We start from the raw sequence: 25,327 nt of genomic DNA on the forward strand, positions 1-25,327 counted from the left end.
ATAATAATCTAACTACAAACATTGCATTGTAAGATTTCTATTAGTTTACAATACTTGAATTTTCTACATATAGATTCTTTACCTTTTTTTATTAATCATGTGAATCTATTAAATTTTTTATTATGCAGGAGCATTTACCATATATAGATAATGTTGCAGCATAAGCTTCACAAAAAGAATGACCGATTCAACTTGTTGCAAACCCTAATCGATTCAACCAATAGCAGCACAAAAGCTTCAATGTCCTCTCAATTAATCCCATACAAGATGATACAAAATGATGAATCACAAAAGAAAAACCAGCCAATCGAAATTTTTAACTAATGTTTTTGTTAGACTTGTATTAAACTTTTCTTAAACAAGTTTACTAAAACTATCGATATGATAAATTTGTATTAATCTATGTTATATTTTGAACTAGTGTTTTTGTTTTCTAATTTATGCAAACATGTAATTATTATACTCCACTTAACTATCATTATTCAAAAATATTTGCTAGAATTTACATTTTCTTCCCTAGCGTGCGGACGGATTTGAAAGGTGCACCTTGGAGTTGGTTTAACCATTGGTTTTTAGCAATACGCTCATTACTAAGAAAGAGTTGAATTGCAAACTATCATCCAAAATTAATTAATATGATTAATAAAACCATCCAATCCCTTAATCCCTATGATTAGAGGACAGATATTTGATCGACACGTGCCCCTACAAAGCTCCAAAATAAAGCAACAGCAAATGCTAAATGCTGAAACAAGTGGAATGACATTTGAAATATTGAAGTCGGAATTGTTGGGTCATCCACACCTAAAAGAAAAGAAAAAAAAGGAAAAGTTAAATAATGGCCGTACAAGACAAAGAATGAGGTCATTTTCGAAAGCAAATGGATGGGGGAGAGAGGAAAGATGGATGCATGCATTCTTACCTTCTTCACACGCAGTTTCAAGCAAAAGGCGGCCTAGCTACCTAGTCGTACGTACTGGACAAACGACATGATCTGGTAATAATTAATACAGAAAGGAAAGAGCAGTGTGTATAGCCTTTGGCACTTGAAGGAAAGCACCCTTCATCCCGATATTGTCCCTCTAACTTTACCCACTATTTCAGTTCACGCACATACAACCAAAGTGGTAAATCAGTTGGTACCAACTAATATTTTATGGATTTGAGATTAAGAATTTAAGTCACGACATAAATTTAAACTATTTGTGATGGTAAAACATGATCTTTGGATCATGAGATAGGAGTTTTGAACCAGTTGTATACTTTGTGGATGTTGTGGTGACGAATTCACTATTGGAACATTAGTTTTAATTCAAATCAAACATTCTACAGCGGGAATGAGCTTTTATTGTCTCATTCAAAAAAAATTGCTACGCAAATCGCCCCCTCTCTTATTTTGAAAGAATAAAAATATATATATACGAAAGGGATAAAATGTTATATATGAAAGAAGAAAAATGTCACAAATAAAAAAAGATGAAGTGTTCTCGACTTTAAAATTCTATGTTCTTTCATGCTTTTTCAATTTATGATCATTTAACATATGAATGGATGAGGTGATTCTACCAAAAGAATACAGAGTTATGGATGAAAGAAAGAAAGCAAGAGTACTGTTTCTTACCTTTAAGATCCCATGTCCAAAAGGCTGTAAGAAATTTAATTTATTTTAATAATTATAAAAAAAATTATTAGAAAAAATATAGAGCTGACATGACAATAGAAACAAAATACATTAGTTTCCAAATCCAAACGGCGTGCAAGAACCTGTTCTCGACACATGATCATGACCAGGTGCAAGTTTCCTGACATTGGCAAAAAAATCTTCCTCGAACCCTTAAAATTTCCAAAAGTTTGAATTTGCTTTCAAAATATGTAATGCAAATCAGAAGTAAGCAGCTCAAAACTTCGTTGCCAAATTGTAAACCACGACAGACAGCAAGAGCTCCCGTGGCGTGCAAGCCAGGAATCCCAGCCGAAGGCATGCATCTCTGCCTTGAGTCATGTTGACCCACACACTTACGTACCAATTCTTCCTCGATCGATTTCAAGACACTTCACCAAACACGACATGGACACGTACGCCAAACTATATAAGTTGGACAATCAAATAATAGGACCCACATCATTGGACTCAATTTGACATTCATTCCCATACTTATCCTTGAACCCAAGTTGGATACGAAATGAAATGGCCTTTGATATGATCATTAGCTATCATTGTCAAGCAGCTTGCTTTCCCTCTTTTTTCTCCTTGTGATTTAACCCCTTACTTTGTGATCTGTCTGTATTAGGCGACTCAATTCATGTGATCCTCATCTTATGCCAAGGATTTATATATAATGAAGTCTTATTCTTGCACCACCATCTTATCCTACCCAAAGTGATAGACATCAATACGAGAATGATCTACAAATTCATGCCACCACTTGTAAGTCATTCTTTTGACGATCTCTATCTTAAATTTTGTCGTCTTCATTCATATTTAATATGTGATGCATTTTTAAATTACTTTCGTTTTAAGTTATTACGTATGAAACAATCAAGATGTATGCATCAATATGCGTGATGAAAAATTTAAGATAGAGAGTATCATTGCTATTTTACATTATATTTTAAATTACTAGCATTCAAAACCTCTCTAGAAATTCAATCGGATAATTATAAATTTCATATAATTTGTTTTATTTGTTTATCTCTCTCCTGATCTCTTAAAGAGTAATTTAGATTCAGAGATAAGTTGAGATGGTTTGTGAATAATAGAATAAAAGTTGAATTGTTTATTTTATTTTGTGTGAGAATTCGAGAAAGTTATTTTGAAATTTGAAAAAATTGAATTGTTTATTATATATTATATGAGAATTTAAGAAAGTTGTAATGATGAGATGAAATAAGTTGAGATGAATTTTAAATACAAACAAAGCCGTCTTTAGAATTCAGGTAAGAAACTATAGAAAATTCAAATCCTCATAAGTACTTATATATGAAGAAAGAATTTTTCTCCGATGATTTGATTGTCAATAATTGAGTTGGAACTTAGGGGAAGTTTGTAGTAAAAAATTATGCACCGGAAAGTGCATGTAAATTCAAAAGTTCGTTGATCAATCTTAGAGTTTTCAGTATACGATCGAATATGTCACAATCAAATGAATACATTGGATTAAAGCTTTTTAAATCTCACTACTACTCAAAGGGCAACTATCTTTAAGCTATCCAAGCTAACATGACTGCGGAACTACAAGAGGATCCATACCACACAGATCCAGACATGGAAGTTGACATGATGTCACATGAACAATTCGATAAAATAACCCTTTTACATGCGATATTGGAGATCAGATTCTGTCTGGGCTGAAAGAAAAGTGCAGGAAACAATTGATGCACTTCCTTTTACTTACCCAATACAATGTTTTGCAGTCGTTAGTCAAAATAGGGTAGAAAATACAAAGTATAATAGAAATTCATGAGATGGATAAAAGAGGAGAGAGAGAGGGGCTGCATGTCTTATAATTGGTTAAATACATGCAAACCATAAGTCTCTATTTATTTAGAAAATTAAATGAAGATAAGATCAGGTAAATTATCTAATAATTATGAAAATCAAATATTTTAATTTGATAATTATGAAAATCAAATCACTTGATAATTAGGATAATATCCAATCAAATTGTCTCTAACAAAATAATATATCAACCAGGAGAAGCAATATTCTTTTTAACTTCTAAAATGAATAAAACCCTAAATTAAAATCAATGTTACGGATCTACGAAAATTTTATTATCAAGTCAGTATGTAGAGTATATTCAGTAAAGAGTTTACATGATATAATTTAAATAATATAGATACTATGCTTTAGATACTCACTTGAGAATATAATATCGATCTCTACGAAGATTTCTCATGACTAACCAAATGACTTTAATTATCTACTTCTTCCATTTTCCCAACTGAACTGAGCATTTCTATTCCAAAAACAAACAGTAATATATAAGATTAATTATCTTCGCAGTCTGCATGGTGGGGTTGAAAGTGCACTTAAATAGTTGTATTACCATCCCATGTAAATGCTTGCACACCTTTTAAAAGATGCAGAATGAAAAAACCCAAACATTATGGACTTGCAGATGCAAAAGAAGGTGGTTGAGGGCTTAGTTTCATTTTCTTTTTTGTTTCTTCAGCTTGTCCTTTTTCCCATCTCCCCTTCTCCATTAAGAAAGACGCCTAAATGGCAATACTGTATAGGCTCGTGACATGGTGACAAGCATGTAGTTTTATTTATTTATTAAGAAATATCATTGAAATAGAAAAAGGGAGAAGAACACATAAACGACACGAAGGCACCAGAAGGTGAATGGCACACGATATCCGATCCCATTGGTTGGGGTAATCCAAAAGTCCCAAGATATCAACCTTCTTCATGTCCAACTATATATCCTACTGCCCTTCTCCTTCTGCAGAGTTCTAAAGAACTTTCATTTCATCCAGGAGGGAATTGGAGTGATATCTTTCGTTCATATTAGCTGATAGAACTTGATTAACATGAATTCAAATTACAGTTGAGAAACAGAAAATGGAAGGAAGGGAGTGCAAGTCTTACACTCCAGCAGTTCCAGAAGGAAGACATGATGATCAAAACCTCACCTGCCAACAGCCAAGAAAGAGGACGAACAAGAAGATCATGAACAAGAAGAGATTTAGTGATGAACAAATAAAGTCACTGGAGTCCATTTTTGAATCAGATACGAGGCTCGAGCCTAGGAAGAAGGTGCAACTGGCAAGAGAGCTTGGGCTGCAACCACGCCAGGTTGCCATATGGTTTCAGAACAGAAGGGCTAGATGGAAGTCAAAATATATAGAGCAAGAATACAGAACACTGAGAGATAATTACGAGAATTTAGCATCTCAGTTTGAGTCCTTAAAGAAAGAGAAGCAATCCTTGCTCATACAGGTATAGTTCTCAAACTTCTTATTATAATCTGAGAAGGCATTCCAAATATCTCTGCAAAATTGATAACCATTAAGCATGTTACTTGCCATTCAAACAGTTGCAGAACCTAGGTGATCTGCTGGGTGAAAACCATGATGGGAACGGGGAGAGCAGCAGCAAGGGTTTGGAAGGAAACAGCACAGTAGCTGGTAGATCAGATGATGGAAGTTCTGACAGTGAGACTAAAGCAAAGTCGAGTTGCTTGCAGAAAGGAATGGAACACAAGGGAGTAATGTTTCCATATGAAGAGGAGAATGGCGTTGGAAGCTTTGGGGGGGGAGGACACGGATTTCTGAACATGAACGAACCACATGGTCCCTTAGCATCACTCGACGAAGGGTACAGTACCTATGATTCAGGTGGTCTTCTTGATCATTTATGTAGCAGTTCATACTGGCTAAATTCTTGGAGTTGAAAAATGCACCTCGCTCAACTTGAATGAAAGATCAAAAGAAACACTTGCAGGAGAGGGAATGTGAAGTAGATGGCTCAAGTACGTCCAGAATTTTCTGCCAAGCATCCAAAACTATGGTAGATTGGAAATCTTACACTGACAGGATTTGGCCAGAAATTAAGAACAAAGGTAAATTGCAGAACAGAGAGAAGTGAAGCCAGCAAAGAGGATTAGCCACTAATTAGTAATTAGAGGTTCGTTCAGACATGTATGCCAGGTTGAATGTGTGCATGTTTTGTGAGGCAACAATATGTACTTCGTAAAAGCTGTCTGAAGAGCATCAAACTGTAGAGAATGTTTGAGATCATGATTGCTTGAAAAATATAGCATTATAATAATATTTGGTTGTGTGAATTATAGCTTAATTTCGACTTGACTTCTTTGTAGATTTTGGAGTATACTTTAACATAAGATGTTACAAGACAATATATTGAAACCCACAAGCCAATACTGTATCTGGTTCCAACGATTTATTATGTATCAATCACTATTCACACTCGCATCTCATACCTATAATTTTTTTATAGGGTGTGTGAATATTTTTTATAGAATATGAGGATGTTTTTCATAGGATGTGGGATGGTATGGTGAATAATGACTAATGAGAAATATTATATGTAATATGTATGCCCAGAAAAAGATGAATGGGAATTCTCTTCCCCCTCAGACATATATCGCACAAAATCTGCTGTACTATATTTAGTCATGGGAAATTTAAGATGAAAAATTGATCTATGATGTTATTCTCTCATTTTGATAAGGTTTTTCAATGGAAATCACAATTTCTTGAATTGCTTAATTTAGAGAGCAGCCAGACAGAGTGAGACAGCGACATCGGAAGCCATCACAGCTAACCAAGAAAGGAACTTTTAAGTTCAAAGATAACAAAACAAGTGGACGTGTGACAGTTTGGCCGAGTGGTCTAAGGCGCCAGATTTAGGCTCTGGTCCGAAAGGGCGTGGGTTCAAATCCCACAGCTGTCAAAGTGTTTTCATTTTTTTTTTTGTTTTTAATTTTCATTAGGCCTACTCGTATGAATTTGGGCTTTGGAGCTAAACCTGGGCCAGGATCTGACCCATCAGTTCTTGGGGTGGGTCATCAATTTGGGTTTGGTTAGGATAACATTGTGCATTTCAATCAATTTCAGGTGTAATTTTCTTTCCTAAGCCTGGAACAAGATTTTATTGGAAATCTTGTTTTTTTCTAAGGCATGTGATTCATCTGGCATCCCCTTGATTATTATATCTATAAATGAGATGCATATAGATCTTCACTGAGGTAATCTTGTATTTTTTTAAGGCCTTTTTTAAATATCCTATATTTAGAATTGAAGTGTAGTAAATGAGATCTTATACTGCTGGGGAAGAAGAATTTCTTGTGGTTTATAATAATTCCAAGTACTTCAACTTGACTAGTCTTTTTGGTATATAAGCTCAAATGTAGCTTGAATTATTTTTCACCCGTTCCAAATGATTAAAACCTCAGGTATATCATAATAACTCGCTACTATTCATTATTTTATTATTACTTTTTACCTACTTTTTAATACTATTTACTACTATTCAATATTTTATCATTACTTTTTCACTACTATTCACTGAATACCTGAGAATATATCACTACCCAAACACAACCGAAACACACAGGAAGACTGCCCTTGCAGTTTGCCGACTATCAGAAAGGTTATAATATCCCAAATTTAGCATAAAAGGGGGTGAATAGAATCCAAGTTCTTGGAGTATATAACAATAGAAAAAGGCCTCAATTATAAGCTCGGCTAGTCCTAAGTAGTCACAACCTTGCTTTTCAATCAAATTCTTCAGGGATGGGATCCTTTTCTGAGTTCACAAAACAAAATTGTAAAGACAGAATTTGTTGGACCAACAAATTATATGTTTGCAGTGCTTGTATGCTGTACCTCTCATGAACAATGCATTTTAAAGGGCAGGATATGGTCTAAACCTACAACTTTCTGAAAATTCAGTAATCTCAAACTGGTTTTAGTGAGCACAAGTCTCCTTATTGATTTCCAGGTTCATCTGTTATCCTAAAAAAGTAGTCTTACATAGTAACTTATTCTCCAACCCCCGTGACTGATAGATATAGAAGTTGTGGCCCTCAATGAAGAACTTAACAAACCAAAGCTGCACAAACAACAAAAGGATTAAAAAAATGGTGGGTATATATAGCTGGTAATTTCTTTTTTTCCTGAATTACTTTTGTCCTGTTTTGGAAGGTTGATTTACTTCCTGGTCTATCATGCACATGTAGGGGGTCAAGAGCAGACTAGCAGGTCCCTCCTTTTCTGCTGTATCTATCTGCCAAAATGCAGTTCACGAGTTGAATTCATATTTTTCTCATTCTCTGCCATCCAAAGTCATGGCTGTGAGTTGAAACTCATGCTCTCATTTTTTTAAGATTTGCTTACAGCCTAGATATGAAGACAGTACTTCTTAGGTCTTTGCAAGCAAGATTGGGTAGTCTCTATACATTTGTTTTCTCTTATTTTTGGAAGGTTGCACTTTGCTGTCAGTGAATGCCCAACTCTACAAGACTTTGGTTGGCTCATATTTCAACACAGGGCTTGACTTTAAGGAAATGACAACTAATGACAATAATGGCTGGCTCCAATGAAAATGAAAATTATTCATAGCGATAACCTCATCTTTTAGAATGCATACTGGTGTGGAAAATGATTTTCCACTTGAATGAAGAAAGATCTGGGATGTAATCTTGCTTTCTGACTTTGTTAACAAATCGATCTGCTGGCGGGTGAAATCTAACTGGAGCATATACTCCAAAAAAATCTAAAATTAAAAATAAACGAGAAGTGTTACAGTCACAAAGGTTTACACAAAAGTAATTCTATAAATTGACGTGATTTCATATAATCCGTCATATCTATTTTACAATAAAAGTAATTTTATAATCTGATAAATTATATTAAATTACATCAGTTTGTAAGATTATTTTTATATAATCATTTTGTGACTATAGTATTTTTTTTCATCTTTCAAAGCACATAACGTAAAGTCCACTATTTTAATATGACCACTTATTCACGGTACCATTTGTTCATGCATGCTCTGGCAGGCAGACCCCACAAAATTTTATCATTATGGTTTCTATATAATTATACACTCTCGATCAATAGATGGAATTTGCATAGGGAAGAACAGAGAGGTTCCTGCCCAGAAGATACGAATTCACGTGAAAGAGGTTACATATTGCCTACAGCATAGGGCACGGGAAAGGCTTTTTCAAAGATTAGGAACACATAAGGAATAGAGATTCTAACGAGTTGATTATTAATGTTGAAAGTTAAATCCCATACATCATAGGATCAAGAAAATCATCAACTTTTCACTAGATGTGACCTCTAGAAATTGTTTGCACTTCGTATCCTCAAGACCTAGCTAAGCTATTATACATGTTCCTTGATAAAAAACTTCCTCAAAGATGTTTATTAAAAATCCTGAGGGATAGTTCAGGTGGTCCGGCTTGAGTTTGCTTCCCAATAGTCACTAGTTTGAGTCCGCTTAGGGCCACTGGAGGTTTACCTGGTTCTTAATTTCAGGATCCCATGAGATTAGTCGAGGTGCGCACAAGCTGGCCTGGATACCCACGGTTAAAAAAAAAAAAAAGATTTTTATTAAAAATATAGATGCCCCACTCAATGGCTCAGTGAATTGGTGACCTAGCTAAGCTAGTTATTTTCTTAGTGCATATGCTTAATGATATGGAAAATGCTTATTAGTCCCCTCCAGTATACCACTCAAAATTGTCGCTAATGTATTTTATTTTTTATTTTTGTATTTTTTTAAACGTTTAACAAAGTTACTACTAATGAATTTGTATTTTTTTAAAAGTGTTTAAAATGAAAAGAGAAGAAGAATGACATAGCGATAAGAGCTGGGTGGCCGACTAGCATTACCCATAACGATATATTGTTAGAGAGACTGTCTCTATGGAGTTCATAGTTTTTCCCCCATCAAACAAAAAGCTTCTTGATTACAGTGTGCATTGACACTTTGAGAACCGAATGCCAACAACTTCAGGAGAAGATGAGTAAAAAAATAACAATTTTCATTCCAGTACTCTTCAACACTTGCAAGCATTTCAAAGTCTTCATTTTTTATCCCTACGATTTGCAGACAAGCATGTGAAGCATAAAGAAATTGGAATGACAAGATTATTTACCTACAGAACCAAAAAAAAAAAAAAGTTGCCCCCAGCCAAATAACTGGATCAAGTACTTAATTTTCCAACTTTTGAGAGAGGAGAGAAAGGGAAAACAAAAAGAAACTGAACTTGTTTCCTCTCTCTCTAGATGAAGGAAATTTCACCCTTTCAAGGCTTATGAAGATATCTTCCAGCAAGTAAAGCAGCTTCCATGACAACAGAAATAACATCAATAACCTCGTCAACTAGACATTTGTTCCCGTTAAATGTATGGCCTCCGGATTTTTTAAAGTTAGCCATACAGTTGATGAAGTTTTGGCTGCATTCTTGGCTTAGATAGTCATCTGCGCCACAACACAACACAACACCATCAACATTAATATCACTGCAGTCCAAACCCCAGATTATATCATACCATCTTTTGAACACAACCATTATTATATTTTATACACCACATACTTTAAAAATCACAAATAACCCAAGTTTAACAAGCCAAAATATTTAGTATAATATGTCCCCATCCATCATGCTATTGATCAATTTTTCCTATTTCATTTTTGGGAAAAGTATAGTTGGCAACCTTAAATTATTAACAGTTTGCACTTTGCATTCCAAACTATCAAAACTAATTACACACCCCACCCTTCAACTCCTAAAAACTTGTATTTTGCACCCTCGGTCAATTTGACAATTTAAATGGATGAAAAATAGGTGAAGGAAAAATTTTGATGAACGAATCTTAATGGAGATTCTAAAGTGTCAATTGGGCTGGTTTGTATTTAGAGATGAGATGATTTTAGATCAAAGATGAAAGTTGAAAAAAATACCGTTAGAATATTATTTTTTAATATTATTATTATTTTGAGATTTGAAAAAGTTGAATTGTTTATTATATTTTATATGAAAATTTGGAAAAGTTGTAATGATGAGATAAGATGAGATGAGATAAAACACTTTCTGAATCCAAACGGAGTCTTATAGTACGAGGGTGCAATGGTTGATTTTGATAATTTGGAATACAAAGGGCAAATCTGTACCTCCAAAGTCTACTTATCTCCTTGTTTCTGTTTCCATGCCAAAGTTTTGGCCCCTTTATTTCCTCCTAGATTCGTCTTTATCACACTTTCGAGACTACAAACATATTTCTACATTAATTCTACCCTACATACGTCTCTGTCTCTTACCAAAAGTACTAATGAATAATAATATCATTTCTTAGACCCACACGAAACAGAAATAATAAAACAAGATGATTCTTGTCTAACTTCTCACACATCATAAACCAGATAATGACATCAAGTCAAGAACCATGACATCTAAACAAAAGTGCTGCAATGAAAACCCTGAATGAAATAATCATAGAAATCTATTCGTCTTGGATGATCTAACTTACTGTTTTTAGCTTGCACACAAGCATCATGCTTCATGCAGCAAGAGTCAAGGCCATCACAAGGTTTTTCCCCAGGGCATCCACTGTATAAGAGCCCACAGTACTTACCATATCTTAGAAATGGAGGAACTATTAATCACAAAAAGAAAATAATAATAATAACCAAAAGAAAAATTAGTAATTAAACTTAAGAATAAATCAAGAACTACCCTTTAATCATAAATGAAAAAGAGAAACGCACGCACAAAGTATTGACGCTTTAAAAATAAAGCAGAGCCATGAAAAGAGGGTACCTGAACAGAAGTCTGACTCGCATTTTTTACTGCAATCTTTACCCTACAAACAAACAATGAAGTTCGGGAAAAATGAAATTATTATGATGTATCAGACGACAATAATAGAAAAAAGAAAAAGAAAACGAGTGTGAAGAACTTCAGATGGAGTGTGAAAGATTATTAGGAACAAACCACAGTGACAGCAGCACCTGCAGCTCGAACGCCGATGTTAAGGGCATGGACGGGAACACAGAAAAGGTTGAGGACAATGAGGGAGCATGAGAGGAGATGGGCAAACTTCAATGAATGGTATGGAACCATTGTTGGATGGATCGAGCAGAGAAAGCACTGATAAATGAGGCTTGGTTTTGCTTAAAGCACTGATTGCCTTAAAGGAGAGAGAGAGAGAGAAGAAAACAGAGGGATTGCCAGAGGAAAGAAGAGGTTGGGATGTCTTGTAGTGGCTCGTGAAGTGTTCTTGGATTGTAGTTGACGCTACTCACCAAACATGCGCGAACTTTGAATTATTATTGTATTTTTTATTTATGGAATTTACTGTTAACTGAGAACAGTTTTGCTAATTAGTGGTTTGGATTGTGAGATGAGATGAAGTGATTTTATATGAGTTGAATAAAATATTATTTTTTAATATTATTATTTGTTTCAAATTTAAAAAAATTAAATTATTTATTATATTTTATATGAGAATTTAAAAAATTGTAATGATAAGATAATATTTATAAATCTTTTGATGATTTGAAGAAATGTTTATTTGATGATTTGAATAAGCATGCCTAAATATTGTTAGGTAGTTTTATCTATAATTTCAATTGAATTACAGATTTGTTTTTGAGAATATATAGAGGAAAAAAAATTTATTCAGCAAAATTCAGATTTGGATATTATAGAAAATAAAGTTTATTACATCTACTGAATATCATGGATATTAAGAATATCTTAAAATATCTATAAATAATAGTAAAAAAAATTAAATAATTTATAAATAATAATAAAATAATTTAAAAATATAGAATAATTATATTTCCAAACAAGTTCTTAATCAACCTTTACCAAAACTTGTCTGTAGGCGATAACTCTCCCAAATCACCGACCACTGGCACTGCAATTAGAGAGCCTTTCTTATGCTCCCTTCCTCTTCCACTCTTTCAAGTCCATAGTTTGGGGGTAGCAATTTTAATTATATGAGTTAATCTGAACCAGACCAATTAAGCTAAATGGATCAAACATTCAAATCCTAATTTGACCGATTTAAATAACGGATCGTGTCGTGTCACCTATTTTGACTAATTTAATAATTAATTAAAAATAAGTCAACATGATACGACTCATATTAATTTGTTTCACGTAAATGAGTTGAACTAATACGCATAACACATTTGACTTGTTCAACATAATTTCATAAAAAAGTTAAAAATCTATATTTATAAGTAACCACAATATCTAAAAAATAATAAGACTACATGCTAACAAAAAATATCAATATTTTTTGAATTTAACATATAATAAACTCAATATTACAAACCTTACAATAACAAATATGAGCATATGTTCATAATTATAATCACAATAATAAAAGCAGAAGCATATTAAAAAATACCAACATTACAATCCAATAATAATAAAGTTGTAAATTTGAAATAAAAATTAAATGGGTTATTGTAGATTGATTTTGGGTTAGACAGGTTGATATGTTTTGATCCGAATTCATTTATATCAAACTCTAAACCCGCTAATTTCATGTCGTTTTCATATTAGGTTCACAGGTCGTATCACATAATGTCACCTCTAGTCCATACCAGCTATTTTTTTTCAAGTTTTTGTTATTTTTCCTTTCATAGCTCATAAATGGTCCACTCTCCTATTTTATGGTGTCCAAAGCTCTACATGCGCTGCTCCACTATACTCATTGGCTGATTCTTTAGTCCCAAGAGAAGTGCAGTTGGCTGCAAATAAATAGAGTAGTTTGTGAATAGCTTTAGTTCGGCTTATATATACTCGGTTCAAATTCGGTTAATTTAATAAATGAGATGCTCGTAAATATTAATATTGATTCGAATATTAAACAAGCAAAATTGTATAAACTCTACTCGATTTATTTTAAACTCATAAATAAAATTCGTTTAAGCTCGAATTGGCTCGTTTGCGCCCATTCGAAACTCGTCATAAGCATTATATGTGTATACGTTATATTTATTAAATGTTAGCCAAATTTTATATACTTAATTATATATTATTAATTATTTATAGTTTACATTATTTAATATATTTACTATGTTCCCAATGTGTGTATAGGGTATTTTGTATAATTCTTTTTATAGAAGATATTTTATATTATTAGTTATCGATATTTAGTTGTGTATTTTACTATAAGTTGTATGATATATCAAGCTATTTTATATGACAAATAATGGAGTTACCATTGTATGACAACTTGTTTATAATTATGTAATAAAATAATATTATTTTGAATTTTACTTTTAATTTGATGGGATAAAATTTAATGAAAAATATTATTATATTTAAAATTGTCTACAAGTTGTGAATGTTTTGTTACATTAGTAATGTAAGTTATTTTAAAAAATTAGTTAATTATGTATTATGTAATATAACATTAATGTTATATATCAGTTTTTTAATTGTTACATAGATTATAGCCAAGGGTGGAACTGTGTTGTAGATTGGGGGTGGTAAGTTTTAAAAATTAATCTTATATATTGTATAATTACAATTTTAAATTTATTTTTAAAATATTTGAGATTACCCCCAATACTCAAACACACAATATATAATTCAAATATTCTTTTAAGTTCGTTCTCTTAATGGAAAATGCTAGATGCCCCGCTAGGGCTCCCGTTGGGCTCTAGTGTTTTTTTATATGTGTCTTTTTTAGTTTATTTTTTATATAGATATTTTTAATAATTTTAAATATTTTAAAAAAATAAATAAAAATTATAATATTATTAAAAAATACTTCTTTAATCACGAAATAAAATAAAAATTATTTTTTATTCTAATTCGTGATTAAGAAAGTATTTTTTTTTAATAATTTTTTTTTATTTTCTGATTAAGAAATAATTTTTAATAATATTTTAAATTTATTTTATTTTTTAAAAATATTTAAAAATATAAAAAAATTTATATAAAAAATAAATTAAAAAAAAACACATAAAAAAAATACATAATAAGCCATCGAAAGCTCCCAGCAAAGAGCATGACCCTTCTCATAATAGGTTTGATTTGACATACTAAAAAGTCTAACCCCCACGTGACACGATCTGCTTTCAGCTTTCTTACTATTTGAGTCTAAAAGAGTGGCCTAACACAACCAAACAGATTTGAGAGTAGCATTGACACAAAATGCTAGAAAGCCTACCTAATTACCTCCATGCTATGTATCCAGCCAAATGTCATTCCTTTGACCAGACCGAACGAATTTGAGAGAGAGCAGAAACAATTCTTTTTTCAGATTTGAGATTGAGAGGAAGCAAAGCAAAAAAAGAAATCCACATAACTCATGAGTCTGCCCCAACACCATATACACGAAAAGCGGAGAAAGGTAAAATATTTGATCTCTATCTTTCTTTATTTATCTTTCGTGTTTAGTGTATGGTTTGTTTAGTTTCATATTATACAAGTTTTTCTTGTCTTTTTTAGCTTACATAGTTATATAATTTTTTATTTTTATTTTCTTATCTGGGTCATTCTTAACTTCCTTGAATTTCTTGCCTATCTCCTGTACGTAATCTTCATTTTACAGCCTTTGAAATGTTTTTAACCACATATTAAATCAGTTAACTAGCTAGAAGTTTCAAGAGAATTTATATAATAGTTAAAAAAATCTAAAAGATTCTTGCATATGGGAGGCAGCAAATTTATTTAGCTAGGTGATTGATGAGAAGTTTTTAGAGAGACAGAGAGTATGTGAAGAATTTATTTTCTTTTGTGAAGAACAACTGTATTTTATTTCCTTTTGTGAAGAATTTATTTGTTATTCACATGTTTTATTTTTTGTTCACTTATTAATAGTAATACTATTATACAAACTATATAATAAAAATCTAACAACTTTTATATCATTAGGGAATTTTCAAGTTTATTCTTGATCTATAAGTTTTTCTTAAAGATTAGAAAAATATGATGAAGTTGAGAACAATTGATTCGTTTTTTATAATGAAAGAAGTGGATAATTCGGAGATTAATATACATTTAGAAAGTTTGGTAACAACGAAACGTGATTCTTCTATCACTGAGGAGTGTCCTTGTAAAGTTTAAAGAATCCAACTTGAATAGATGTATAATACCTCTTTGGAACGTGATCCATGATTACGTCAACAAATATGAGACTTTCCTACTAACCTATGAGATGAGATCGACGTGCTTATCTTAAAACTGGTCCATATCAACCTAAACTTTCAACATATCAATTTTCAAGAATAGGCAGTCAGCGTCGCCAATTTCAATTTTCTTGGTTTAAAATATATTCAAATTGGTTGGAGTATTCACCATCGAAGAATGTTGTATTTTGTCTTCCATGCTATGTTTTTGCTAAGAAATCAACAGGCTGTTTAGGATCAGATGCATTTACAGATAAAAGTTTTGACAATTGAGAAAAAAAAAGTGAATGATAAAATGAATTGTCCTTTGTTAGGACATGTGGAAAGAGATCCGAGTTCACCACATAAAAATGTTGTGAAATGTTGTGAGGATCTTATGAATCATTCAAGACATACTGACAAGTTAGTTGAAAAACAAGTAACACAATAGATGGAAAATAATCACAATAGATGGAAAACAATCAATTGCTACTCAAGATTTCGATAGATAGTGTTCGAAGACTTACATTCCAAGCTTGTACCTTTAGAGCTTATGATGAAAGCTCTAACTAAAAAAATCAAGGTAACTTCATTGAACTGATAAAACTTCTAACAAGTTATAATGATCAAGTTGATTGAATTGTCATGGAAAATGCCCTACAAAATGCCAAATATAAGTCACCCAAAATTCAAAAGCATATATTTGCAAATAAAATGCGAAATGTGATTCGCGAAGAAATCGAGGATACCAAATTTTGTATTCTCGTTGACGAAGCTCGGGTGCTACTTGTTCAATTATTAATACTATCTTAAATGAGGGATCAAATTATTATCAACATGGTGATGTTGAAGCGGATTGAATGATATTAACATCATTTGAATTTATTTTGATATTACATATGATGAAGAAAATCATGGGAATCACTAACGAGCTTTGCCAATCTTTGCAACAAAATTTTCAAGACATTATGAATGTCATGAGCCTAGTTTCAACTACAAAAATACTCATTCAAAAGCTGAGAGATGGTGGGTGGGAGTCTTTGCTTGCTGATGTTAAATCAGTTTGTGAACAACATCAAATTGATATTTCTAATATGAATGGTCATTATACCAGAGTTCGAGGTAAATCTCGTCATCAAGTTGACAAGTCATTGACAACAATGGAGCAAAATTTTAGGATTGATATATCTATTGCTACAATAGACTTTCAGTTGCAAGAATTGAACAATATATGTAATGACCATACAATGAAACTTATCATTCTTAGTGCTGCTTTAAATCTTAAAGGTGCATACAAATCATTTAAAATTTATGATATATGCAAATTGGTTGAGAAGTTTTATCCACAGGATTTTACTGAGCAAGAAAAACTCCTTTTGAGAATTCAATTGCAGCATTATGAGCTTCATATGCCAGCGCATCCAGATTTTCAAGATATGTCTATATTATTTGAGCGATGCAGAGGACTAGCAATGTCAGAAAAGTCAAAGATTTATTATTTGATTGACAGATTAATTCGTTTAGTATTAACTCTTCCTGTTTCTACTGCTACTACTGAGCAAGCATTTTTTGCCACGAAACTTATAAAAGCTAGATTAGAAACTTGAATAGAAGATGAGTTTCTTACAAATCATTTACTAGTTTATATTGAGAAAGAAATTATCAAAAATTTCACTCAAAGATAATAGTAGACGAATTTTATTCCCTGAAAGATCATTGTCAAGCTTAATTTGAAGGGAAAATTCTAAGTTGACATTTCAATTTCTTTTCTTTTTGTAAAGGTCTTTAGGATTTGATGGGAAAATCCTAATTTATTTTATATAAGTTATATCTTAACATTTATTAATCAAAACTATTTGGTTGAATAGTTAAATGGTTAAAAGTTTTTGTAAAATATAAATTTCTTTTTTTAAAAAAGTTGAGTTCGAGCTACTCAAGCTCGATTCGATCGTTTATTTTTAGTCAAGCTAGAGTCAAATTTGAATAATATTAATGTTTAGCGAGCCAAAGTTCGAATAAGAATATTCGAGTGTTATTCGAGTCGAATATTCTTATTCGAATGAGTATATATGCTAATCAAGCTCGAACACCCTCGTTCAAATTCAGCTCGATTTGATTCATTTGTAGCCCAATGAGCAACACATGTGGGTCACGCATAGTTTAGCCCACGTGTAGAATACATGTGCCACCATTCCACAATTAATACATTTTCTATTGACACATATAGCACTTGAAGGCTCAGTTATTAATTTAACACAACTTCAGTTATTCGGACTGAAAGGAATAAAATATCCCAGGCCATCAAAGGGCCCCCACTAGAAGATAAAAGAATGAGAAAGGAATGGCAGACAAGGAGGGGACAAGGAAAAAGAAGGTGTCAGAGAGAAGAGAAGGAAGAAACGGAAAGGAAAAGAAAAATGAGAAAGTGGAGAAAATAGAGAAGGTTAAACACGCAAGGCAAAAGACTGTTATTCCTCACCACTACCAAAGGCACGCGGAAAGAGAGATTGTATCAGATAAAAGGGGGGCAGAACGACTCTGGATGGGACTTCTTCTTCAGCTTCTTCAACCTCATGACTAGAGCTCTAGTAAGAATATCTCCTCCAGCAAATAGTTTTATGGCTTCCATTGTATAGTGAGAAATAAGAGACTATGAGAGAATGTAAAATTCTCATATTGTAGTGGATTTTCCTTCCCTAAACACCCGTGGATGTAGGCATTATGCCAAACCATGTAACTTTTTGTGTCTCAATTTCTTTATTTTCCTTTCATTTACTTCTTATTTACTACTATGGATATACAAACGGATGCCACACAACTGCACTGGATCACTGCCGAGGGCTCCAGACCACACCAATCGAGGGCCGAATCATCGTAGCGGGCCGAGAATGACTCTTTCTCCCATTCCGACATGTTGTGCAATTTTTTGGTATTAACATTTGGCGGTGTTTATGGGATTTGATTTACTTTCTACAACGGAAAAGGGAGAATGATGATTTTTGCCCTAAATAATCACCAAACGAGCAGATGAGATTCTCCTAGATAAGTGTTCTCAACCTTTTGGATTTTATTTTTATGAGAAACATTATTGTAGAAAATGGGTGAGTGAACCTTTTCTTGCCCAGTGGGGACCAAAGTTACTCGCCAGTTGAGTTGTAAATGCTCAGTGCACTTTGGGTGCTCTGTACAAAAAGATGGGGAGTACATAGAAGAGTACTATGCACTTAAATGCACTCTACGCATGCACGTGCACCTCCTGAGTCATTGGCACTATGCACTACACATGTCAGGCACAACACTGTGCACTTAAGTGAAAAGTGCCATGCAGAGTGCATCACGGCTGCACTTTGCCATGCACCCATAGAATCGCGGTGGCCCACACAGGTTAAACCACCAGCCGTCTCTGGCTCCACCACGACGACCCCCATCTATGGGGGCCTTGAACAATGCGCCTTACGAGTGCACATTGTAATGCACTTGGGAGTCTCATGGCTTCCTCATCATGAGCCCAGTGAGTAGCACCGGCAGTCACCACGTGGTTTGCTAGTGGCTTCTTTCCTCCCCCCGAGGCAATCCATCACTAGGGGATGTGTATGCCTGCACGGTTATGGCCCCATGATGACCACCCAATCGCGTGCACACCCTCCTCAGTGAGGGACTCTTCTTGGCCAAGTTACTTGGTGTCATACTTCTAAGTCGCTGCTCAAACTCCTCGGCCTCTTTCTGCTACTCGGCCAAGTTGCTTGACCATCACATGCATTCTCGACAACCTTACTCGGCATCCCTGTGGCGGGCACACCAGGGACCTTCCTTGGCCATCTCGTGGTGGGCATAACCTCCATGGCCACAAGGCATCTCGACCACACAGAGTTGCTTGCCCAAACACAGATCCTCGGCCGTGAACCAAGTTCCTCGTCCAGGCATGGTGAGCAACCCTTGCCCAGCCAGAAGTTGACCTACCCCTGAGCAGCTCGGCCAGTGCCCTTCCTAACATTACGCGCCTCAGCCACGACCTCCTGGGCCTCACCAGTTCCTCCTTTGCAACTGTCAAAGCTTCCCGGCCATGGTTGCCCGGTCTGAGCATTGCTCAGCCAGAGCTCCCTCACCAATGGCGAGCAACCATCCCGACATGAGCAACTCACTCGACACCAGCACATGCACGGCTACTTGGAATCTTACTTGGACACAAATCATCATAGCCACAAGGAAAGACTTGACCTAGCATGAGCAACCTCCAGCACACGTTGCATGGCCTATGCAACATGCTTCACTAGCCCATGCTCGGCCCCCACATGCATGGCCAGAGCTTCCTGGAGTTGCTTGGCCACAGATCATCACGGCCACAAGGAGAGACTTGACACAACACGAGTTGCCTCCAGTGTACCTTGCACCAACTCTCGCTCGGCCACGATGATGACAAGGTATTGAAGGTGCTCCACCACATGTTGCATATCTCGTGCCACATTCTATGTCTTTATTCGCCCATAGTGATGATCAACAACCAAAAGCCCATCAAACCTACAACAATTGCTAAAACAAAAAAAAAAAAAAAAAAATGAAGGAATAACAACTGATAGTGGACAATTTCAGTCAAGCAAAAATAAGCTATGGTGGCTAAAACACCTCGATTTGTCTCTCTCAAAATTTGTGTGAATTTCATTTTGACTAATAGAATTGATTCTTGTGGCATGAAACACTGGTTAAATAGCCCCACTCAGGTATCGTTCAGGCATCTCAATATGCCTCCATCAAAATAAACTTTTTGGCATCGCGGGCACCCTAATCTTCATCATCTCCAAAACATGGCTACCCACAGGCCTCCTCCACACGCCTCCAACTTTCACCATGCTCTAGTAAAGTGATTCAGATTTGCAAATCTCACATTGACGATTTGGGTTTGTTTACACTAATCGAGTTGGCTTTTTTAAGCATGGGCAAGCATCTTTTTCAACAAAGACGAGTCCTTTGACTCACCGCGATTCAGAAGTTGGACATAAGTCCCTTGACTTGCCAACCCTCACACCAACAAAGCCGAGTCCCTTGACTCACCGTGATGTACGAGTCGAACACATGTCCTTTGACTTCCCGAACAGTTGAACAGAAGTCTCTTGACTTGCCGACCCTCGCGCCAACAATGTCGAGTCCCCTCGCTACAATGTACCAGTCGGACACAAGTCCCTTGAGTTGCTGACTCTCGTTAGAACAAAGTCAAGTCCCTTGACTCGTTGGGATGCAAAAGTTGGATATAAATCCTTTGACTCCTGCCAACACCATTGAAAATAAAAATGACCTCATGCTCTCCTTCAAGTAAATGTCTATACAAATGAAGTCACGGGCAGTAAAGGTCAAGGACCGCTCGACCCTACCTGTTCCTTGTCGAGAGTCAATAGGCAGGTCAAGTCACTCAACAGTCCGATCTCCCTCGCAACGAACTTAAGGCCAGGAAAGGTCAGGGACCTCCTGGCCTTTCAGGCGACCAACGGTCGGGAAAGTCACATGATTCCCGACCCTTACACTTAAAGCCAAGCTCTGCACTCGCATTTTACGTGGTTAAGCCCATCTCTAGCCAAAGTCGCTCTCTGTACTCACACCATACGCTCTCCAGCCGTCTCTTGTCAAAGTCGAGCTCCGCGCTCGCACCTTACGCAGTCGAGCCAGGCTCCCACCAAAAGTCAAGGTCCGCGCTCGCACCTAACATCGTCAAATACATCTCCCAACAAAAGCCAAGCTCTGTGCTTGCACTTGACACCGTTGAGTATATCTCTCGCCAAAAGCGAACTCCGTGCTCACACCTTAGGCGATCGAGTGCACCTCCCAGAATTTATTTCTTACATATTTCAACGGACTATCTCTGTCGCATATTTTATCTTAAAGATCCTCAATGCCTTTTATTGGAGCAAATTGACCTTAAAAATCATGGATAACTAAAGAGAATAAAATATCCCAGACCCAGTCCATCAAAAGGCCCCACTAGAAGACAATAGAAGAAGAGAGAAAGGGGAGACAATGAGGGGACAAGGGAAAAGAATGTGTAAGAGGGAAGGGAAGGAAGAGACGAAAAGGAAAAGAAATAGGAGAAATGGGAGAAAAAAAAAAGAGGTCAGACACGCAAGGGAAAAGGCTGTCATTCCTTACCACTATTGGAGGGGGCAGATGACTACAGGGGAGACTTCTTCTTCAACTTCTTCAACCTTACGATGAGAGCTCTAGTGAGAATATATCATTCAGAAAATAGATCTCTGACTTCCATTGTACAGTGAGAAAGAAGAGACTATTAAATACTCATGTTAAAGTGGATTTCTCCTCTCCAAACACTCGTGGGCGTAGGCATTATGTCGAATCACGTAAATCTATGTGTCTCAATCTCTTTATTTTCCTTGCATTTACTTCTTATTCACGGCCAGGGATGTGCATACTACATACGGATGTCGCATAGCCCCACCGGATCATTGTCGGGGGCTCCAGACCACATTGATTGATACCCTATTCATCATAGTGGGCCGGGAATGATTATTTCTCCCCTTCCAGACTATTCATATATAGTTAAATATTATCAATATATGTTTCCACTACAACTAATCAAGTTAAGGAAATGTTGCTTTGGTCCATTAGGTAGCTTAGAACACAAAATGAAACATTCTTCAAACCACCACAGCTCTTAGTCAAAGTAACACAATCCATAGTATAAAAACCATCAATGGCAACTCCCCCCCTTAGTGAGGATGGGTTGGGATTAACTTGGCCTAGAGTCTTTACTTTTATGTACAACATTAGTTGTGATGGGGTGTTTTGTTAAAGGCTAAGGCCTTGTTTGGTTACATAGATGAATGAGATGAAAGTTGAATAAAATATTGTTATAATTTTTGTTTTAAAATTTGAAAAATTTGAATTGTTTATTATATTTTATGTAGGAGTTTGAAAAAATTGTAATAATTAGATGATATGAAATGAAATAGTTTGTGTAACTAAATGAGACCTAAAGGTTTAACCTTGAGGGATCAATAATGCATGTCTTTGAGTTCTAGGCTTCAGTCCAATGAAAACACTAGGCTACGTTTGGGTAGTGAGGTGACCTCAGATGAGCTGTGAATATTAGTAAAAAAATGGTGAAAAGTAATGATAAAATATTAAATATTAGTAAAAAGTGGTAAAAACTAGGTAAAAAGTAATAATAAAATATTGAATAGTAGTAAAGTGATATCAGATCACTATCCAAACACAGCCTAAATCAGTCCAGATTGTAGGAGAAACAGTCCTTTATTCAACGGGTTCAGAAAGCCCAACTAGCCCAGATAACAAAACCCAATAAAGAGCCATCGTCAAATCTAGGATGAAACTTCCAAACAGTCCTTGAGCTCATGTTCCTCAAGTCATGTCAGGTGAGGGCCGGCCCAATTAAACGAATGTGATGGATATTGCACAATAAAAATAATTCCATTAATTCTAGTATCTAATATTAATTCACGTATATACATCTCTCTGCACATATCAAACCAGTTTTTGACCTACTCCTCAAAACGTCCAAACCTCAAACTTTTCGTCAAATATGATTGATTTAGAGCATTCGTATTGGCATAGCCAAATGCCAATGCCTAACTAAATTATTCCTAACTTTTATTAAAGTAGTTTGTATTGACGCTACAACAAATGTGGGCTTTTGCCACGAATTCTTTTCCCACGATATATGATCGTGGCAAATAGTATGCTGATGACACGAAAATAATCGATGGAAAAAAAGACAAGCCTTTTGCCACGAAATCATGTTGGCAAGTAAAACTTTGTGGAAAAAAATTTTTTGCCACAAAATAAACATTTTTTGTGGCGATTTCAGGTTGCCGAAAATAAATTTACAAAAATTATTTTTACTTTCGTGGATAAATAGTTTTTGTGACAAAGTTAGTTTTTTGCGGCAATTTTGTATTGCCGAATATAATCTTATCAGAAATATTTTCCTCTCATAGGTTAATAGTTTTTGCGACAAGATTTATATCTTTTTGCGGCGATTATTTATCGCTGCAAATAAACTTGCCTATTAAATGTTTTTTGTAATTCTGGGAATTGGTAATTTCGGCGACTAAATACCATTTGCGGTGATAACAACTTGTTGCAAATAGTAATAAGAATTTAAAACCCTTCTTCCTTTCTTTTTCCCCCAACCCCTGCGATACTCTCGTCTCTCTCTCTGTCTCTCTCTCTACAAGTTTGTGCGACTGTCAAGGCTCTCCTCCCCACTGCGCCGCCGCGGAAGGCTCCCTTTGCCGTCAAGCCACCGGAGGCCTTCCCCCTCGCCCTCTCACCAACTCTCTCTCTCTCTCTCTCAGATCCCAGCAGATCCGTGCACCTCCACCGTCTCCAGCCATGGCCATTGCCACCCTCAGCCGCCTATGGCTCCTCCAGTCACTAGTCGTCACTGCACCCCACCTCCTACATATCTCTTCCTCCAAGCCATGCGACCATAGAATGGTTTTCTTCCTCCCAAGCCATGCGATGCCCTCATCCCTCTACCCATTTTACCTTCTTTCCAAGTTTGATTTAAGGTCTTGTTCTCATCTTTCCAAAGGGAAAACTTTGAAGGTAAGACCATTTTGATTCACTTTCTATTATGGTTTCGAATGAGTTTCGATTTCTTAAAGGAAGGTTACCCATTGATGTTTCGGTTTGAGGTTTTTCAATGCAATCACTTGTGTTCTTTCATCTACACGCCTATAGCATTATTTGGTCCTCCATTTTACATCTTGAGAATGAGCTAAGAACAAGGTAAAAACCCTAACTTGACTCTATTTGATTTGGGTATTATTTTGAAGCCAACTGAATTCTTTTATGATGGAAAGCTTGTGTCTTGGGTTGTGTTTATTTATCTATGTTGTAAAATATTATAATGCTCTAATTTGGTCCTAACCGAATGATGATGGAGCTGTTTTACTATATGATTTCCTATGTTTCAAATTTGGTATTTTGCTAATGAGCTTGGTTTTATTCTGAAACAATTTAGTGTGTTGTCACTGGGAAGCAATTTAGTAAGTTTTTATTTTGAAGATTATCTTTAATACCAAAAGTTATATCACATACTAAATATGGACCCGTAGATAGTGTGATATTAATAAGGTGGCCAACCACTTGGTCTCCAAAGGATATTATTCACTTTGGTGAATGTAATCACTCAAGAATCAAGTTTAGATTTGAGAGCATTGATGTGAATGCAACTCATCTATAATGGTTTTTGTAGTAGCATTATTGAACTGTCTTTCTGAAACCTAATGGCAGAGGTCTGAAACATGAAGTTTAAGGACTTTCCCTTCCACAAGATATCCTCGTCAAGTAGGCAACCGTCAACCATTTCTTATTCTTCAAGATATCATTTTCAAATGATATTTATCACATTCTGGCAGCCCCTGGGTTTGTGTTACACATGGGATAATGAGTTGGAGTGTTTGGGCTCTATCTTGTCTCAAGTAGAGAAGCATCTTGTTTTTTCTGGAAAAGGCTATCATTGTGTGTACTAGGCTACTAGCCATGTCCACAATTACTGATGGCACAATAAGAACTGGAAGACCTGTGGGCAGAAATTTAAAAACTTTGCCCCAAAAAGAAGTCATGCAACTTTCTTTTTTTGTGATGTTGTGTTGGCTCTAACCAAATAAAAAACTTTCCTTCCTACAGGAAGATGATAGTATTATAGCGACAAAAATTGCGGCAGGACATATGGCT

The 25,327-nt window shown here is 35.2% G+C and overlaps 2 protein-coding genes, 1 long non-coding RNA gene and 1 other non-coding gene across 5 annotated transcripts; 2 read left to right on the top strand and 2 right to left on the bottom strand.

Moving 5' to 3' along the window:
• Positions 1–665: 665 nt before the first annotated feature.
• On the bottom strand, positions 666–2,233 carry LOC118344893. Of its 2 annotated transcripts, none has more exons than XR_004798617.1 (3): positions 1,765–2,233; positions 1,622–1,645; positions 666–804 (listed from the first exon to the last, which is right to left on the bottom strand). It is a non-coding gene; the product is annotated as an uncharacterized LOC118344893 (long non-coding RNA). The 2 variants fall into 2 exon arrangements; XR_004798616.1 differs by having other exon boundaries at positions 1,732–2,233.
• Positions 2,234–4,344: 2,111 nt separating this feature from the next.
• LOC109007543 (homeobox-leucine zipper protein ATHB-12-like) lies at positions 4,345–5,811 on the top strand. The gene is made up of 2 exons (XM_018987246.2): positions 4,345–4,945; positions 5,043–5,811. The coding sequence occupies exons 1-2, from the start codon at positions 4,568–4,570 to the stop codon at positions 5,397–5,399; spliced, it is 735 nt and encodes a 244-aa protein (XP_018842791.1). The 5' UTR covers positions 4,345–4,567; the 3' UTR covers positions 5,400–5,811.
• Positions 5,812–6,341: 530 nt separating this feature from the next.
• On the top strand, positions 6,342–6,421 carry TRNAL-UAG. Its single transcript has one exon. It is a non-coding gene; the product is annotated as a tRNA-Leu (tRNA).
• A 3,082-nt stretch (positions 6,422–9,503) lies between these two features.
• On the bottom strand, positions 9,504–11,758 carry LOC109007544 (phospholipase A2-alpha-like). Its single transcript, XM_018987248.2, has 4 exons — positions 11,478–11,758; positions 11,304–11,346; positions 11,014–11,139; positions 9,504–9,964 (listed from the first exon to the last, which is right to left on the bottom strand). The coding sequence occupies exons 1-4, from the start codon at positions 11,604–11,606 to the stop codon at positions 9,789–9,791; spliced, it is 474 nt and encodes a 157-aa protein (XP_018842793.1). The 5' UTR covers positions 11,607–11,758; the 3' UTR covers positions 9,504–9,788.
• Between the last annotated feature and the right edge of the window lie 13,569 nt (positions 11,759–25,327).

This window comes from Juglans regia, chromosome 16, assembly GCF_001411555.2.
Source record: "Juglans regia cultivar Chandler chromosome 16, Walnut 2.0, whole genome shotgun sequence".
Classification (NCBI taxonomy): Eukaryota; Viridiplantae; Streptophyta; class Magnoliopsida; order Fagales; family Juglandaceae; genus Juglans; species Juglans regia.